At 36.6% G+C, this 15,900-nt stretch overlaps 1 protein-coding gene across 7 annotated transcripts in view; it reads right to left on the bottom strand.

Moving 5' to 3' along the window:
* Positions 1-356: 356 nt before the first annotated feature.
* Positions 357-15,900, bottom strand: part of KCNH6 (potassium voltage-gated channel subfamily H member 6) — a 109,216-nt gene continuing 93,672 nt past the window's right edge. Inside the window, exons 8-14 of one of the 7 annotated variants that reach the window (XM_072414619.1) lie at positions 11,308-11,578; positions 10,404-10,618; positions 10,021-10,120; positions 9,597-9,905; positions 8,794-8,974; positions 7,997-8,195; positions 357-7,236 (exon numbers count right to left, since the gene is read on the bottom strand). In XM_072414619.1, coding sequence (XP_072270720.1) covers positions 6,967-7,236; positions 7,997-8,195; positions 8,794-8,974; positions 9,597-9,905; positions 10,021-10,120; positions 10,404-10,618; positions 11,308-11,578 — 1,545 coding nt within the window. In that variant the 3' untranslated portion in view covers positions 357-6,966. The remainder of the gene's footprint in view (positions 7,237-7,996; positions 8,196-8,793; positions 8,975-9,596; positions 9,906-10,020; positions 10,121-10,403; positions 10,619-11,307; positions 11,579-15,900) is intronic. The other 6 variants (XM_072414621.1, XM_072414622.1, XM_072414625.1 and 3 more) reach the window with 6 other exon arrangements.

Here is a 15,900-nt window from a genome sequence, read left to right as displayed (position 1 = left end):
CAATTTGTGAAACAGACGTCTACCCTCCGGGTAATTGTTATGATATGATGTTATGGCTGGATTCTGTAGTTTGTTTTGATGCATTTAAATAGTGTTATCACCCCCCTTATGTACGTCCCTCTTTTCTTTTTTCTGTACCCCATTGAAAACGTTAAACACAAATACAATCTCAAAAAAAAAAAAAAAAAAAAAGGGTCATGAACAGACCAAATGGGTGTGATGTTAACTATTTCTGCAAGCATTTTGAGTGGTTTATTTTTTTGCATACCCTTTACAGTTACTGACTTGCACCAAGTATATTCTCAAACTGTAAGTTTTATCATTTAAATATCTGTAAAAGAAAATTCTGAGTCCAATTAATGGCAAAAAATGCAAATTTATTAAAGTTTTATATTAATCTCTAAAACGCAAGAATAAAAATGTTCACAGTTTTCCATTGTCTAGGTTTCTGTTGATGGTGCCAGAACCCAGACTTATCTCCACAGTTTACCCAACATGGCACACACTTTATGGCGATAGCCGCAGTCTAATCCAACTTGTATACTCCCCAAACCATTATAAAGGAAATTACAGAATTAATACAAGTATTTCCACCACCCGAAAGTTTTTTTTTTTTTTTTTCAAACTTACTAACAGAATGGCTTGTGCTTTTGCAATGGCAAAACCTTTGAGAACATGTTAAATGTAAATCTATATAACGGTCCCAATTTACTATAATATATAAGATGAGTGATGCATATTGGTAATATGGGCTTTTACTTGTATGCAGTTATACTTTTGTGGGTTGTTGCAAATCTGTTGATTTTTTGGGTTATTATTGGGAATGCATTTCTGTTTTTCTGTATTTTTTACAGCTTTTGTACAGCATCAGTCGGTACTATTATTGGTCAGCTTTACTATTTTGCTTGTGCAACTCAGCTCTACGTCCATGGAATTTCATTACTTCTGCTAGCTCAAAAAGTTTAGAGCTCATTATATTGGCTGCAGAATGGAAATGGAACTCAAATGTTGAATCCTGATCACTTGTGTGCCAGAGGGACATTCGAAACTAGAATATTTTTATGCCAGAATCTATTCTAAGATAAACATCAGATTTAAAGTGTGTTGCAGCATATACAAATTTATAGGAAAAAAGACGATGAAACTTCCCTGTTTTAGTAACCTCACCTAATCATAGTCCAATTTTCACATTTGTGAAACAAAATTGTTGGAAAACATAAATTAAAGGAAGCCTTTATTATTTCTATTTATTTTCAGTATTAAAAAACTGAGCTGTTCTTTTCAGACCCTTCAACGTCACACTGGGACTTTTTTTTAGGACCCGCCTATTTGTTCAGTGAATTTTAATAAAAGTAGAAAGGTGTTTAGGGCAGAGAGTTTTGAACTTTACAAATTTTAAAGTTCCTGTATGTTTAGAATTCCCTCTGGGAAAAACTTTCATAGTGAAGTAATGGTTCTTCTCGACTATAGACTTTGCATGAAGCCCTCTGAAACCTTAAAGCACATTAACACATTCATGAATGTCTGCATATTTACACTACTGCTAATGTGCAGATAGATTTAGGTTTGATTGCGAAGTTCATGGTTATACAAAGCCTACTGGTGTTTTGTCCATGCAATACAAAGCAGTAGGTTCTCTTTAATATACCTTTCCTCAGCAGCACATTCTGACCTACTCTGCATTCGGTCTTCAGTGGCATAGGAAAATAAAAAGCACGAAACTTGTTCAATTCCTCTCATTTGACAACTTGAGACATTGGCCTGGTGCTGTAGTATAGGAATGTGGAGACAATACTTTTTTCCTCACTCATAGACCCTGAATAATCAAGCTCTTCAAGGCTGGAGAGGATACAAATTTAGGAGTGAACTTGGGTGAACCAGCAAACCTGTAATGGATCTGGTCCAGAATTGAAAACAATTGCTAACAAAGGGCTAATGACTTTTAGGAAATCCATTTCAGGTTTGCTGGATTACCCAGCTTCACTGACGAAAGTGCATCCTCTCCAGCCTTGGAGAGCTTTAGTAAATCAGGGCCATAGTAACTAAACAGAGTAGTAGGAATGTTCAAATTGTTCAAGTTCAATGTTCAAGTTGTTCAAATGTGCTGCTATGGAGTACAGAAGTGCATGGGTAACGTTCAGGTTCACTTTCATGGTTGTCAATGTCAGAGATCAGTTCACAGAGCTAAGCCCTGTCCTTGCTGTATAAATGTTGAATGTCAGAGCCTTATGTATAGCCGAGAACTTTGTACTGAATTATTAAACGCAGGGGGGTTATACTAGGGCTTAGTTCTTGCAGATACACAAGTTACATACATTTTGTCAGCATTGTAAAGTTGGACACCTGATATACCTGCCAGGTTTGCTATAAAATTTCCCCTTGTTTAAAACAGATTATACAGAGATCATAAAATAAGACCTCTATGGCTTTACAGCCCTCATATATTTAAACCATCATTGGAAATAATATCTGATAGGTGGTTGTGGGACAATACATTTTTTTCTTTTCTATTTTTTTCTTATAGTTTGAAAATTTGTGCATTACACATTAGCAACTAAGAGTAAGCATTCTAGTATTGTTAATTGTAATTGATACAAGGTACAGCAATTATTAACTACATTAGTTGCTGCAGTAGCTTTAATTAAAATGACAGGCTAATCTGTATTGCCATTAAAATATTCCCCCCAAGATTTACAATGCACATTGTACACATTTGTGTTTTTATAATACATATTATTTATGAAATCCACTTCTACTTGGAGAAATGTGAATTTAGCTTTACTGATGTTGTTTTACTAATGAGAGAGGCAAAATTAGGAGAAAAACAAGTAATAAAAAATGAAAATATGGAAGCCAAGTTCATGGTTTGCGTGTTATCTTTAGCATTGCCTCCTGGCATCCGATCAGGGTTGTCATTAAATACAAGAGAGGCTGTACCACCCGTTATCATTATGGCCTTAAATGCATAGCTCCAACTTCTAGCAATGGCAATAAACCACACCTAACATTTTTAAAGAATGTATCAAGATTTGTAACATATATAAAAATAATTTACTTTGTATTACAGATTTCCATTTAAATTGTCATCTGCTCTAATTTGTAAGGACTCTTAATGAATCTTTAACAGATCTTTGATGATCTTTAATTTTTATCATTTTTGTCAATGGGTTCTTTCAGAAAAATAGTTATGCTTTTATGAGCTTCGTTATATAAAGTTCAGTTTAGACATCCTATGTATTTAAAATACAAGTGGAAGTAGTGCTTAGTGTATATATGCTTGGCAAAAGATACGTTTATGAGATACGTTATGTATATGTAATAACCATACAGTAAGATCACCAGAGACTCACTATACATGTGGCATCTCTCTGTAGGGACATGTGCCCTCTGTACTATTGTTACTAGGCATAAAGGCTCCTCAGTTTTAAGTTAGGAAACATAAAAATATGTTTAAAAAAATTTTAGTAAATAGAGACTTGTGCAAATTTATAAAAGTTTAGGTGTAACAAGTACCCTGCTGTCCCTTTACTAAAAAAAATAACAATTATTTTAAAAGCAACCAGTGTAAGTACCTGAATTTGTCTCCTGCACGCTAGCTCTTAGAACACGAAAGAAAGGTTGAGAACATTAAGTACATTTTGCTGTGTTGCTTATCTAACAGTGGAAAACTTAAATAGAGGAGAGAATAGAGTATTGATGTCAACACTGTGCTTCTCCTCCTTTATTATTTCTTCCAGTGTTTCTCAATCAGGGTTCTTCCAGAAGTTGTTTGGGGTTACTTGATCAATAGGAAGTTTGTGCTTTGCAGGTCTGTTTTTGTGACATCATCGAAATGATCTTTTTGGCTTTCTGTAAGGGTGGCATTTATCCCACTGGCAATCAATCTAAGAGGCATACTTCACACCACCAAACCTATATACTGTGAGCTGTAGATATAGTAATTATACCAGGGGTACCCTGAAGACCTGAACAGGTATTTTAGGGGTTCCCCCATAGTCAAGAAAGTCTGAGCTAGTCAGACTGGGGCACGTACTGGACCAGTCTATATGGCCCACCTGAAATATATTTTGAAGGGAGGTCTCCGGGAAGATGTGGCCCATCCATCCTGTTTGCCACGAATGGCTGACAAACATTACTAATCTGTTGGACAGGAGGATTGTTTATGTACATATTTCAGTTGTATATTTGTTTGCCTGGAGTTCAGTTTTTTCACCGGGGCACACAGTATTAAACAGCAACAAGGTTCAGTTTATTTCATCCACTTAAATTAGTTTGATAGCTTTCTGTAGGCAACAATGCCATTTATTGCCCCTTCCCTACAGTAGGTTTATGAAATATGGCCAAAATCTGATATATAAAAGCTTTCAGTGTACTATATTACAGTAGTAGCACTGATGTAGATCTTGCATCTAAATATTTCGGCATGATGCATCTCAGTGTTCGGAAACATGTTAGTCTAATGCTACTCAGAAGCAACAAGTTCGATTTAGACCCACTAAGAATCATTATGATAAGGCTATTTCTCAACAGATGGAAAACACACTTCTATATGAACCACAACTAGTAAGTACCGAACATTCTATGTGGCATATGTGTCATATGATTTAAATACCATGCAAACCTGCCTGTCATAACTCTTTGCTCTGACTTCCCACAAGCATGAAACCAAACGGATGATGCCTAGAATTATCGGTTGGTCACAATATTTACCAGAGTAATTCTAAAGGATGTTTTCTTCACTGTCATATATATGTTAAAGGTAGCATGTGGGCCAACAGAGCTGAAAAATATGTCTTCTTTTATTTGTTTGCTTATATTCTATTTTATTGTTTCAGGGTGATTGTGGAGGAGTAAGCACTGACACTGGCAACAATCATATGCATCAGTATCTGCACAGTGCTAAGGTATGTCTACCACCAGCTATATCATTCACTGCTTTCCACCTTGTTTATCAAATATAAATGTTGTGAAGGTGTTATAGAACAGGATCTGACCAATGAGCCTCATTTATGAACATTTCCAGATAGGAAGAGTCTAAGTCAATGTTGGCCTACCTAAACCCATTATATTTTGGCATGTTTTAATATGTAGACTGGAAAGGAGAACCTGACTTGCTGTTGATTAACACATTTTTTAACAAATCTCTCTGTTGCCTCCATAAATGAAGACCTTGTTTTTAACATTTCTAGGATGCGTAATGTTGTCATATTAAAACATGAACCTAAAAGAATAACCCTTCCATTGTCGCAATGGAAATGCTTCAGCTATAATAACGTTGTTTTAAATCTGAAACCCTTTATTGCAGCCAAAAGGTGCCTACAGCCATTCCTGTTCCTGCTGCCACATCTCACACTCTATGATTGATGAATAATATAGCAAAAAAAATCTAGTACAAGCATTAGACACACATCCATACTTGATTCTCTGGAGGGGAGACAGTAAAAGCTAACCTAGCAAATCGACTTACCAAGATATTTGGAAAGTAGTATGTCTGCTGTAATCTTAGCATTACTTACGGCTGTGTTACCTTTTCCTATATAGCCATAAATAAGCGACAAACCTTCTCATGTCTGTAGGCACCTGAAAATTTTTCTCTATCTTCAACCACTCATTCCGCTACTTTCTAACTTGAAAAGCCAATGTGTAAGCCATATACATGCAAAATCACAGTCATGAAATGATTGATTATTGTAACTCATATTAAAAGTTCTTTTTTACTTGAGAAATTAGTTTGCAGCACAAATAAGTTTTGACACCCTTATTAAGAAATTCAGTGCTTTGCATTGTGGAATTTTAACAAGTATTAGTTATTTCCAGCATTATTTTGATTTCTGGTCCAGATGTTAGTGGAAGACTTTGGGATGATCCAATACCATGCTCAAAACTAGAGACCAGAGCTATTTTTCTAACACACAAATCTCCTGCTACCTAAATCTCAATCACTCTGGTATTATCCTAGTTTTGGTTTTATTAGCAGTTGTGAATCAGATAGAGCCAGGAGGAAGATTGGAACTAGTTGGTGTACGGGAACGGGCAAGAACTAAATTGGTTAGCCATATTTTCTCTATGATAACCACGTTTTACAGGTTTTTACATCCCTAGCAAATTTTTACAACCTGTTTATTATAAATAAATTTAAAAAGCTACAAAAATATTAGATATTATTTCTGTGAATGACTCTGTAATGACCAATTCCCTCCTATTTCCTGACCATCACAGTTTTTTTAATGGTGTTTAAATATGTGCTTATGTTCTTGTAAAATGTTCCATCTATAAATCATATATTATGATACTCTAGAATTTGATGCAATATTATGTTGGTTGTCAGTTGAAATGTTATTTTATATATGGTATATTTATAAAGAGAGATGACCCACAATTCTGCATTGATTCATCATACCACATATTTTAAATACTTTCACCACCTTTATCACTTTTTGATAAATATCTGACTGAATTTAATGGGTATGAACGTCCTTGAGAAATTTTTGCTGACACTACCTATACTATATTACCTAAAGTTTGAAGATTGCATGCTTAGTATACATAGGTTGGAAGTGGGATGGAAGAACTAGATACTTGCTTTGTTTTTGTCTCGTCTCCAAAACTGCACTGACATTGCCCCTTTGGGCTTGTGACAAATAAGTTAAGAGTCTTTCCAGTTGACTGCCCCTTTGTAAGATTTTTCCATAGAGGAGAATCTTACTAGGACATAATATTATTTGCTGTTATAAAAGTCTTGAAGGGGTAGGGATCCTTTCTGCAGGAAAAAAGTTGACACCACCTTAAGGTCTGATCTGCCTTCCTCGGAAGCGCTTTCCCAACTTTACTCCTCTTCAGGTAAAAAGTGCCCACATGAAATCTATCCTATGCATAAATGGAAGAGGGAACTCAGACTAAGATATCTTTCTCCCCTTCTCCACTTTTGAAAACCGGTAATCTCCTTCTGTTGTTTTCTCCACAACCCTAACTTCCAGGAAGAACAGGGTCTGAAAGGTGTCTTTGAAATTCCAAGTCTGGAGGTGAAGGACACTCCAGATGTTCAGGGAGAGAAGGAAACCTGAAGCTTCCTAGAACTGCTTGGGTGGGGGTTTCTGGAGGTGGAACATTGTGGGCCTGAGGAAGTCCAGGTCCAGGAATTAGGCCAACAGGTTCCTGGGGGCTAGTGCTGAGATTCAGAGCACTTGGCTTAAGGTTAAGGGGTTCTAAGTCATTGTAGTCAGCCAGTCCAGGACTCTGTAGAAACAAAACCATAATAAAGTGCATACATTAGTTAGCAAAACAGACTAACCTAAAAAAAAACATACAAATCATATTTAATAATACCTTAATATACTGGCACCTTACTCAACACTCTATAGCCACATCACTAATTGTTTCTCAGAGGAGCTTAAAATCCAATGTTCCTACCATAGTCTTATGACATTGACCGTCTCTGGACAGTAAATTGGGAAGTCAATTATTCTTTTACTATGGTTTTGGGATGTGGGAGGAAACCCACACAAACACAATGAAATGCTATTTGCCAAGTACTGGCCCACATTTGAACCTGGGACCCTAGTGCTACAAGAAAGCTCGCTAGCCACAGACCCACCATGTCATTTTTTAGGAACACAGTAGAGCTGCTATACCATGCCTTAATAAAATAGAACAAAGCCTTGCAACAGATCTATATAGCAGTTTAACAGGGCTTTGCAATAATAGAAATTTACCCTTTATCTTGATTGCTCACCATTTTATTGGAGGACTGTAGCAGCAAACAGCTGCAAAAGGTGTTAAAAGCAAAGAAACATGAACAAAGCATCAAGCAGTTATTCGCCACAGATTACTGCAATATCTCTGTGTTGTAAAGTCACATTTTTAATGCTCAGCACTTAACATAGTTGTTTTTAAAATATTATTGTTATCTTTGTTGTCACAATTAAATACAATATGAACTGTATGTAAAAAAAATTATTGTTTAACAATTACATTTTGCACGTCATGATGCACCCACCTGGAGAGGAGAGATGGGGGAGTCTGCTGGAAGAGACGGACTGCTATGTACAGGCTCCAGGCTCTTGGATGTTGAGTGATAAAGACCTAGTGTGTGGGAGCTCGGAGAGATAGGGCTATATGCAGGGGGGATCTGGGACAGCTGTCTCTGCAACAACTGCAGTATAATATTGATGTCTGAAGACATTCTGGTTTCCAACCTGTGATAAAAAATTGAAAATGATATTAGGACATTGCAATAACTTTTTAAATGGAATAGTAGATCATAGATCCAGCTAATGGCACTGGTACGTATTGTACAGACTTGTTAATTTTTAAAGGACCCCTGGCACAGTAGAGGTAACTATGCAAAGAAAGGGTTATTTTTACAATAGGGATGGCTTGTATGACTTTTGGGGTGTGTGCTAGGTTTCAAGAAGTGTTATGTCCCGGCAAATTCTGTTCTAAACTTTGACCCACATGTATGGTTTGAAACTTCATACTTCAAGAGCAAATTGTCCTTTAAAATGTGCATACAATGCCTGTAATATGTTTGCTATGCATTCCTAATTTTAAATGTCATTTATATATAGTTAATCTGTCCTATGTCCTTTTCCTTAGGATTTTGCTGTTCTTTCTACCCTACCCACTCTTTTCTTTGCCGGTTGCAAATGGCGGCCTGTGCAGATACGGAGGACCTTTATGTATGGAACAAAATAACTGCTAAAATTTCCCTAACTGTATCCACCTGTTAGAACAGACACTTCCCAGTATCCTACCAGTATATACAATATATATATATTAGCTTGTTTGTCAAACCTGGCTAGTTGAGCCTGCAGTAGCTCCAATCTGGATTCAATCTCTCCAGGCCGGTCATCAGGACTAAGTGGGGGGTCCAGAGAATTATGCACCATTGAAATATGTTGATGGGTCTCTGGACATGCAGCTTGGCGGTGGTCACTCCAGAAATTGAACAAGTTAGGAACTTCAATAGGGGATGCTAAACAGAGAAACCAGTAAATACATTGCTTTTAAACAGTCATCATTAATAAGTAATAAAACAGAAGGAAGAAAAATATATAAAAAAGGTTAATATAGCCCAAATTGGATTTTTAGTGGAACCAAAATATATATTATACAAATAGTTTGTTGATAAAATGCAATTTCTTTTTTTTTTTTTTATCTAGCCCTCCATGCTCCTTTGCACGGAAACAAAATTAGATGGGCACTTTTAAAGGGGTGAGTTTACCTCTTTTGATAACGCATTGAATATAATACAGTAAATTTTGTATTTGATAATGTTAGGAAATGGCAGTAAAGAGATAAATGTGATAGCAAAGACCTAAACAAAATGGAAAGAATTTGAATTGGGCAAGCTTATTTTATATGGATAATTCTTCATTTTCCCATTGTATGTATTTTAAACAAACCGTGCTGCATTTCAATTATTTTAAAACATCTGTGTACATGGTGAAAGCCATATTTGCCTTTTAAATTGACAGACCTACTTCCTGCTTGGAGCTGCAGTTCAGATAGTTGTGCTTAATTGCTTTTTGTTACAATGCAAGTCTAAGGGTTGGCTGCAGTGCCCCAACTATGGATATGTCAAGCTTATCAACTACCTGAATATGTCTCCACTGTCTCCAGCACCTTCCTGCCCCCATCTCGATTGCTGATGTTGGCTGTCACCAAATTGACCACTGCTGGTATGAATTCCTGCTTGTCTGTGGAAGCGATCCTATCCAGGCAACCTGAGTTCAGTGGTTTGGTTTCATCATCACTGGTCTGGGAACAAGGAGTGGTGCTGCTGGCCAAATCATCCCACTGATCCCTGCTCATTGGCCGTTGAATGTTGCTCTTTTCAGAATAAGAATGATATTGTTCAGCATCAGAATTTAGATCCTCAAGACCATCTGCGAGACATGGAAGAGCTGCAAGTCAATGAAATATTTCTAAATAATTTGCATTGGTCAATTCAAATATTCAACATTTAAACAAGCAAAAATAGTGCTATTGACTGAATGTTTTTGCCTGCTTGACTCTTACCATGTTTCTTTCTACGTCTTCCTGGTTGTTTGCATCTACGTGTCCTACGGTAGTTGCAGTTGTATTCATCACTCAAAGGGGAACGTGGAATACTGTCTGCCTGGTAATGGAAAGGATGGCAGGAGTTAGGCATTATAGAATCTGTCTGTAACTTCTTTATATTTGCTCTTATGCTGTTTGGGCTATTTTACAAACACATGTGCCTTTAAAACATCTAGACTCAGTACCAGTGTCCCACAACGTCATTTATAAATATGTAATAGTCAACCAGAGAAATCTTTCATAAAACTGTCATCTAAGTTAATTACTAACGTTTGTTTAAGTGACAATTATTGTGCATCTGTACAAGGATTAATTCTCATATTTCGTGAAACCTAATTTACATTGTCTTGCAACCTCCTCACATCTCTCAAGTTGAAGGTAATCTCCAAATTGCTCCAGAAGCTGTCTGAGAATGTTGGGTACATGTCTAGAACCTCCAACAAATCTTCTCGTTGAATCTTGTGAAGGTCACAGTAAGTCAGGGCCCTCACATCAGCATTGGACTTTCCTGGACGTGCATACAGACTAATAGGTTCTCCAAATATGTCATTCTTTCCTGAAAAACAAGAGAACAACACTGAAGATAATATTTTCAGTAAAAAAAAATTAAAAATATAAGGAGATATACCACAATTTACACGTGGGGGCCCCTTTTTTAATCCCTCACACTAATATCAATTCTCCTTTGGTGCTGTTCTGTGTCCCCGTTTGGCAGTATGAGAGCATTTTGAAATCAAAAAAGTCACTCTCAGCCATTCTGTAAAATGTTGTATGTCTGCTATTTAGCATTCATCCATCTACCAGGACTGAGTTTAAAATTGAGAATAATCTGTTCACCAGTGATTGAATATTTGTAATTCTTAGTGGAGGGTTTTCCCTTTAAATTATTGTACCGACTAATGCAGAAAGCAAGAAACCCTAGCATCTGTTCATACATGCAGCAGTCAGGTTCTGCCAAGATGTCTTGGAAGGCAGTGAGACTAATATAGCAGGAGCAAATGAGATTTCTGCAAAATCTTATCATAGAAGACCTGCTGTTTGCAAGGAATTAAAATATGTCTAAACTAGATATATATCAAGATGTATGATCAATATTTTAGTATAGGATCTAATAGAATCAGTAGATAGTATTTTACCTGGTCAATATTAGAGTCGTTAGTGAGTATTTCTATAAATTCTTAAACCCTAGTAAAAACATCTCAATTATTCCTTGTGCAAACAAAAGAGAGAATATAACCTAATTACCCAAAATAGCCACCACAATGTCATCCCTGAGAATTTCAATTGACCCACGAGAGATGAAATAAAGAGTTGTGAGCACATCTCCATAGTGAACCAGCGTGTCCCCTGGTGGAGCATGTGTGGTCTTGAACTTCATGGCCAGGGCTCGCAAGCATCCTTTGGTGGCTCCACGGAAGGCTTTGCAGTTTTGAAGCAGCGTGCGGTTCAGGTGCAGGCATATGTCTGCTTGGAGGCACTCTGGGAATCCTTTCAGTACCTGCACAAGAAACAGAGACTAAGAAAAAGAGTTTGAATAAAAGTATAGGTAGTCTAAAAATACTAAGGTCAAGACATGAAAGAAGAGAACAGTATTCGGTGTTGGTACAGGATCTCTGATATATGAAGTTTATGAAGATTGGTATGTACATTGTTGCAAAGTAGAAATGAATGTTATAATTATATGGGTATGGTTTTAACATGATTGTCTAATTTTCTCTTCAAGGGTCATGCTCTTTATTTATTTTAGGATTAGTTTAATTAACACCTTTTAATAGATGTAAGTAGGGTTTGGAGGCATACAGTAACCATTTTAAAAATGGTTCTGTTGGATCACTTGAGGATACAAGCAGGGATTCATCCGACACCCTCAGCATTAGTCATATATTAGCTAGAGATGTCTTCTGGTACCTATACCCATATATTTGTCATCCACTTGTTTCGCTGGTTCATGTAACAATGATTTTAAAGTCTATCTTTACTAAGGCATATTATAGTATTTGCTACAAAATGAGGGCTTATTTGCAGCACAAACTGATCCAAAGAGTTGGATTACTCTGTAGTAGGGATCAGTATTCACATTAATATACCCAAGTGGAATAAAATGAAATATCTCAACTAAATAGGACAAACTTTATACACTGTGGAATCTTTTAAGGGTATAAAGATTAGATATGTACCAAATCTCGAGACCTAAGTGCATTAACATATACAAAGCTGGAGAGAAGCTTAAGATGGCCTTACACAAGCAAATTTCTCACTAAGAGTGACAGAAGGTAAAACCCTTCATGTTGCCTCTCACCTTTGGAGAGCTGCTGAACTTGTAACAAACTATCTTACTTGTCTAGCTGGTAGATGGGCATACATGGGTGGTAAATGCTTCATTCTCTTCTATCTACAGCAAGTGAACACTCAGAGGCTGTTTGCATGTGATATAAGGATATTGTGTTGCACTTTTAGAGGTGGGGATATGCAAAGGTAAAAGAAGATATATACTTTTAAACATTTTTAAAGCTGATTAAAGAAGATATTAGTGAAATGCATAAACAGATGTGATGAGATGGAATATAACAGAAACTATTTAGGAATGGTATGTGAGGGAGTAGAAATGTAGTTAGGGTTGGAAAATGTGGAATGTAGGTAGTAACCTAAAGATGGAACCAACATACTTTGTACATTCTGCTTTTTATGGTGAGGATGGGGTGACATGCATTGGTATCAGGAATCATATGTACATAAAGGACTCAATGGGACTTGGATTGAAACACAAAATGGAAATGCAAACATGATGGGTCTATGCATCAATGCAAAGGAAGATGTGCATTGATCTGTAGTCACCAAGCAAGCAAGATATAATTATGCAGCTGGTACGCACATTTTGTGATTGAATAACCGTTCATGTTATCACTTACAACAAGACCTCACATGATTACTTCTCTGCTGTAAAAACAGATAGTATTTTTATGATACACTGCTGGTATGGTCTAACAAACACTTTCTAAAATAAAATGTGCAAAATGGGAATCTCAAAATAGCTTTTTTCTTTCCATACACCTTAATCATTTGCATTCCTAATTCTAAACTTAGAGATTTCCTGACCAAGTGAGTAGATGTTATTGCAGCACTAGATGCATGTTTAATAATAGTAAAGATGACTGCACTGTGAGCATTGGAGTTGATTTACAAATATATATATATATATATATATATATATACAGTGCAAATATTAGAACACTCACTGAAAGCCTGTGTGGTTTTGTAACATTCTCGGACATATGGATATTTATTCTTAATCTTAACAACACTAGGAGATTCAAGAAAATAACTAAATAATAAAGCTTAAGGAAAGGCTTTTCAATCTTTTCTGTAAAATGTAATTCTACAAAAATGCAATTTCTGGTGAGGTAAAAGGTGAGGTGAGGTAAAAAATTAGGACACCCCCACATGTATAACACCATTACTCAGCATTTTGCCCTATTTGAACCTCAGAGATTTAGTTTGGTGTGATTGTTGGGGTGCGAGTGAACACCATGGTGAAATCAAAAGAGCTGTCTGAGGTCTTCACAAAGAAGACAGTAGCAGCTTATAAGTCTGGTAAGAGGTTTAAAAAGATCTCAAAAGAATTTGAAATTAGCCATTCCACTGTCCGGAAAATAGTCTACAAGTTGAGGACTTATAAAACAGCTGCCAACATGCCCAGGTATGGTCAACTAAGCAAGTTCACTCTGGGACCAGACCCCAAGATTCTAAAAAGAAGTCTCCAAAAACCCTAAAATGTCATCACGGGAGTTACAGTAGGCTCTTGATACAGTTGATGTGAAAGTGCATGCCTCTACAATCAGTAAGAGACTGCACAACTTTAACGTGCATGGGAAGTGTGCAAGGAGGAAAACTTTGCTCTCTAAGAAAAACATCAAGGCCAGACTGAAGTTTGCCAGAGAAAATATAGACAAAGACCAGGACTTTTGGAATAATGTTCTTTAGACAGATGAGTCTAAAATTGATGTATTTGGACACCGGACCCGAGGACCTGTTTGGCTTAAACCAAATACCTCATTCCAGGAAAATAACCTCATACCAACTGTGAAGCATGGAGGTGGAAGTGTCATGGTATGGGGATGCTTTGCTGCAGCAAGACCTGGCCAGCTCACCATCATAGAATCCACCATGAATTCTACTGTGTATGAGAGGGTGCATGAGGAACATGAGAGACCATCTGTAAGAAAATTAAAGCTGAAGCAGATCTGGGCCTTGCAGCACGACAATGTCCCAAAACAAACCAGAAAATTCATAAAGGATTGGCTGAAAACTAAGAAATGGATACTTCTGCAGTGGCCGCGTAACAGCCCAGATTTTAGTCCCATTGAGATGCTGTGGGGTAACGAGCTGTACATGCAAGAAACCCCTCAAACGTCTCACGAAAGAATCCTGAGGAGTGGGGCAAACTTTCCCCAGCCCAATGTCAGAGACTGGTAGATGCCTACAAGAAACGTCTCACTGCAGTTACTTCAGCCAAAGGGGATAATACCAGCACAGGATTGAAACTATGGTGCAACACAAGAACTTTTTTCCGACTAATAAAAAGGGTTCACTTTGTTCTTTGCCATTTAGATGACTTTTTCCTATGGGATATGATAAAAACATGCATCTAGAACCAAAGGACATCTAAAGTTCTACATGAAAAGCACATTTCTACCAAACTAGTTATTTCAGTTATGCATGGCTACTGCCAAGGCAAATAGCATAGTGTCATCTGAATGTTTTAGGGGGTTCAGTCGTAACATATCTGTGGTTTTCAAATGCTTTAGCCATTAAAAAAGTGAAATGGTACCTGGCACCCCAAAAAAATGAAAAGCTGCAACCCAGCAGCTCTTGGTACCAGCATAATGGCATATGCAGACGGCAGAGACACAATCTTTACTGCAGGCAGATCTTTCTACTGAAGTCCTTCAAAAATCTAGAAAGCTGGGGGGTGATTCAATCAGCCAGGAGCCAAAACTGAAATGCCAGCTTTAAGTAGCAGTGGTCATTTATAATTGAGAATATGCTGCTATAGAGATATTTCTAGCAAACAAATGCCAATTTCTACAAAACTTTGGAGATAGGTTGATTCGTATAAATAAAAATAATCATCTTTGGCATTTAAATATAGGAAAATATCTATAGGCCAGATTTTCTGCAGACAGCTCATTTGTCTCAGTTTCAGCTGAAAACAGCTGTAATGTTAACAGCAGTTCCTTGCATTTGCATTGTTAGATGTACATGTACAGGTAGACCTGTAGACATGTGAGTGGTGGTGGTAGAATCTTTGAAGTGAATGTAAAGATCAGACTTTTTTTTTCCAGTTCTGGAAAAACTGTTGTAACTGAAACATAAATAAAAATCTTCCTTTTGAGGCATCAGTTTTGGTAATAACCAATGTCTGAGAGGAAATTTCTTGTCTTTTTTTGTTATGTCTCCAGAACAGGTAATTGTCAATTTCCCCAATAGGACACAGACTGCAAAAAATATATATAAAACAACAGCATTTTCTTTTTAATTCTCTCAAAAACTAAAAACAAAAGTTTGGGCTGTAGATAGTTGTAAGGCTATTATTACAACTTAACCACCACTAAATGTGTGATGTGTAACGTAGGACTGCAGGCTGCCAAAGTTTTACATTATAATGTGGACTTTTGATTTTTTTTTTCATTTTTGGACATCGAGAAATAAAACATGATGTAAAATCAAACAAATACAAACAAATAAATACAGGATAATAAACAAATAAAACATGATGTAAAATCAAACAAATGCAAGCAAATAAATTCAAGATATTAAACAAATAAAACATGATGTAAA

The sequence above is a fragment of the Pyxicephalus adspersus genome, chromosome 6 (genome assembly GCF_032062135.1).
Source record: "Pyxicephalus adspersus chromosome 6, UCB_Pads_2.0, whole genome shotgun sequence".
In the NCBI taxonomy this organism is placed as follows: domain Eukaryota; kingdom Metazoa; phylum Chordata; class Amphibia; order Anura; family Pyxicephalidae; genus Pyxicephalus; species Pyxicephalus adspersus.
Note: the sequence above shows the minus strand (reverse complement) of the source record. Positions and strands in the feature narration are given on the sequence as shown.